General features: G+C 53.9%; 1 protein-coding gene across 1 annotated transcript in view; it reads left to right on the top strand.

Moving 5' to 3' along the window:
* Nucleotides 1-2,876, top strand: part of TLE3 (transducin like enhancer of split 3) — a 19,693-nt gene that overhangs the window by 8,944 nt on the left and 7,873 nt on the right. The window contains exon 5 of the mRNA XM_019533195.1: nucleotides 2,630-2,856. Within this exon, the coding sequence (XP_019388740.1) occupies nucleotides 2,630-2,856 (227 nt within the window). The remainder of the gene's footprint in view (nucleotides 1-2,629; nucleotides 2,857-2,876) is intronic.

Here is a 2,876-nt window from a genome sequence, read left to right as displayed (position 1 = left end):
AAAAAAAAAAAAAAAAAAAGGGGTGGGGTGGGGTGGGAAGAAAAGCAAAGCCAACGGGTGCTGGTGGGTGGGTGTGTTAGTGCAAGCAGTGTGTGTGTGTGTGTGTGTGCATGCGTGCATGGGTTTGGTGGCACAAAACACAAGCATGCGTGTTTCTGCCGGTGCCTGCGCTCTCCACAAGCTCGGTTTTAAATCTTTTTTTGATGGCAGCTGAGTTGAAGATTCGGTTTCAATTGACTAAGCGTGGTGAATGAGCGCAGTCAAGTCTGGAGGGATAAAAATCCTTGCGGCGATTAGGAAAGCTATTTTATTCCTGATCACTGTTCTATTATCTTGGGTCATCTAATCTGTCGGGATGGCTTTGCCTATTACATTGTGTTAAGTAGGACTTGGAAGGTCAAGCAGTTAACTAACCATCTAAATAGCAATGGTGGGGCCAATTGTTGCCTCGAGCAGTGCTTTTCCTCTCCCCACCCCCAGACAACTATGCATTAATGGCCGTGTTTAGTCCTCATTGCATCTTAAAGATGCAATCTGGTGCTGAGAAAAAGGGAAGAAAAAACCCAGCCCCTTGTGAGTCTAAAGGGAAGATTTTTGCAGGGCAGAGGCTGAGAGCTCCCCCCTCCTCACGCCTGTTATTTGTTTAAAAAGCCTCCCCCTTCCTTCTCCCCTCTTCCCAGGCCAGCATCCCCTGCATCAGCCATCTCCCGTCCTCCCCCTTCCCTCCTCTTCCCCCCGCCACCCTGCTTTTTGGGCCGTAGCCCAAGGTACACAATGCTTTCTGTTGAAAAGAAAAGCTGGCAGGACAAAAAACAGTTGAGTCTTCACTTTGCAGTGATTTCCTGTCATCCGTGTAGAGCCGACTTTCACAGCACAGAGGCCACAAATGGGCCTTTTGAGAGTCAAATGCAGATGGAAATAAAAGTGCCATTTAAAAGGGGGGTGGCGGGAGGGAGAGGAGGGTTGTCCATCATTAACCTGCTTGTTAGGATCCTCGAGAGCAGTAAAGGGGGGTGGGTTGCTACATGAGAGAAATGTTTCCTATATATATAATATATATATATATATATATATATATGTGTGTGTGTGTGTGTCTTAAAAAAATCCCCACCAGGGATTTAATGCGCGTGATAATCAGAGCCGAGATTCATTCATATTTTCCTGGCCTAGCCTGAGCAATAAAAAATATTTAGTCTCTTGGCTGCATGCCAGGCGGAGGCTGAATGGATCGATGGCTCTAAATGCTTGACATGATTCTCGGGTAGCTGCAAGGTTTTTCAGCATGACTGCCTGAGAAGAAAGGCCCCGGTGTTATCCAAAGCTGCTTATTGGGTACGGAGGAGAAACATGAACTGCTTTAGTTCTCCTTTTCAAGCAAAAAAGAAAGGGAAGCAGAGGAGCTTAGAAACATTTCTGCTTAGCATGGGGTGGCAGGCACTCTCGACGGCGAGGGACGGCGGCCGTGGAGAGCTAATTGAATCGCCTCCGCGCTGGGGCGGCCTCGTCCTGCAGGGCCGAGCCGCGCGGGGTTCGACACGTCCAGCTTTGCTTTGCCATTGAGCCCCGGGCCGAGAGCGAGCGGGTGGGCTGGTGGCTGGGCTTCGCGGCGACCTGTCGCTCCCCGGGGACGTGAGCTTCGTGGCATTGCGGTGGCACGGAGCTTCACGAGGCGCCTTGGCGGGGCGAGAAGGCAGTTCCTACGTGTGCTCTAGGGAGCACGTCTGGGATGAAATCCTGGCTCTGCCGAGGTCCAGGAGAGCCTTCCCCAGGGTCAGGGTTCCCACCGCTGGTTTTGGCCCTTGTCGGCCCTTTGCGTGTACGGGGGAGAGGCTTGGCGTGCTTGAGTTGTGTTCCTTCCGTGCTCCCATGTGCAAGGAGGCAGGGACACGGGTACCAGCTAGTCGGGGTGAATGGGTTTTGGTGAATGGATCGGTGGCTGCAGCTCTGTGGGTAAATGTTTATATAATTCCCATCATCCCTGGAGGTTTTTCAAAGGAGAATTTTAAGTGCTCCCTCCCTGTCTCCAGATGCCTTACGCTGAGACCGGCTGAGGACCTGCTGATGCCCCCAGGGTCCTCCCCCATGCAGCAGATCGTAGCCTGACATGACTCAAAGCTTGAGATGACCATCGCTGAGACCAGCCCAGCTCTGTCCTATTTCAAACCCCCCTGCAGGGAGCTGAAGGCTGCTATTCAATCCCCCTCGGTCTTCTCTTCTGCAGACTCAATCAGCCCATTTCCCTGAGCCTCTCCTCACCAGTCCTGTCCCCCAGCCCCACAACCATTTTGGCTGTCCTCTGCTGGACTCTCTCCAATGTGTCTGCGTCCTTTCTGTAGTGGGGGCCCACAGCTGGACACAAGACTCCAGATGTGGCTTCCCCGGTGCCGAATAGAGGGGACAGTCACTGCCCTTGACCTCCTACGCATGCAGCCCAGGATACCAGTCACCTTCATAATAAACCACGCAGTAAATGCTCCCCCAGTCGGAGAGGGTCGGGGTGAGGGGGACTGTGACAAGTTGGAGAGAGGCTGCAGCCGCTGTTTCTGAAAGCTGCTGCCTGCGATGCCTGGCCAGTAGGCACCACTTGCTCAGGGTTGCTTTTTTCCCCTCCTTCCCCGCGTGGTTTCAGAATAACTCTGTCTCGCCGTCGGACAGCTTGAGAGCCAGCGAGAAGCACCGGAGCTCCACGGACTACAGCATCGACTCCAAGAAGCGGAAAGCCGAGGAGAAGGACAGCATGAGCCGATACGTGAGTCGTGGGCACGTGCCCCCTTGCCCGAAAGCCAGGGGTCCTGCCCAGCCCTCGCAGCGCCCGCGAATGGAGGGGGACAGACCTGGTGCTGAGAAGCTGCAGGGGCAAGGGAGGGCAGTGGCGG

Source organism: Crocodylus porosus, unplaced genomic scaffold (genome assembly GCF_001723895.1).
Source record: "Crocodylus porosus isolate Cpor-Errol unplaced genomic scaffold, CroPor_comp1, whole genome shotgun sequence".
NCBI lineage: Eukaryota > Metazoa > Chordata > Crocodylia > Crocodylidae > Crocodylus > Crocodylus porosus.
Note: the sequence above shows the minus strand (reverse complement) of the source record. Positions and strands in the feature narration are given on the sequence as shown.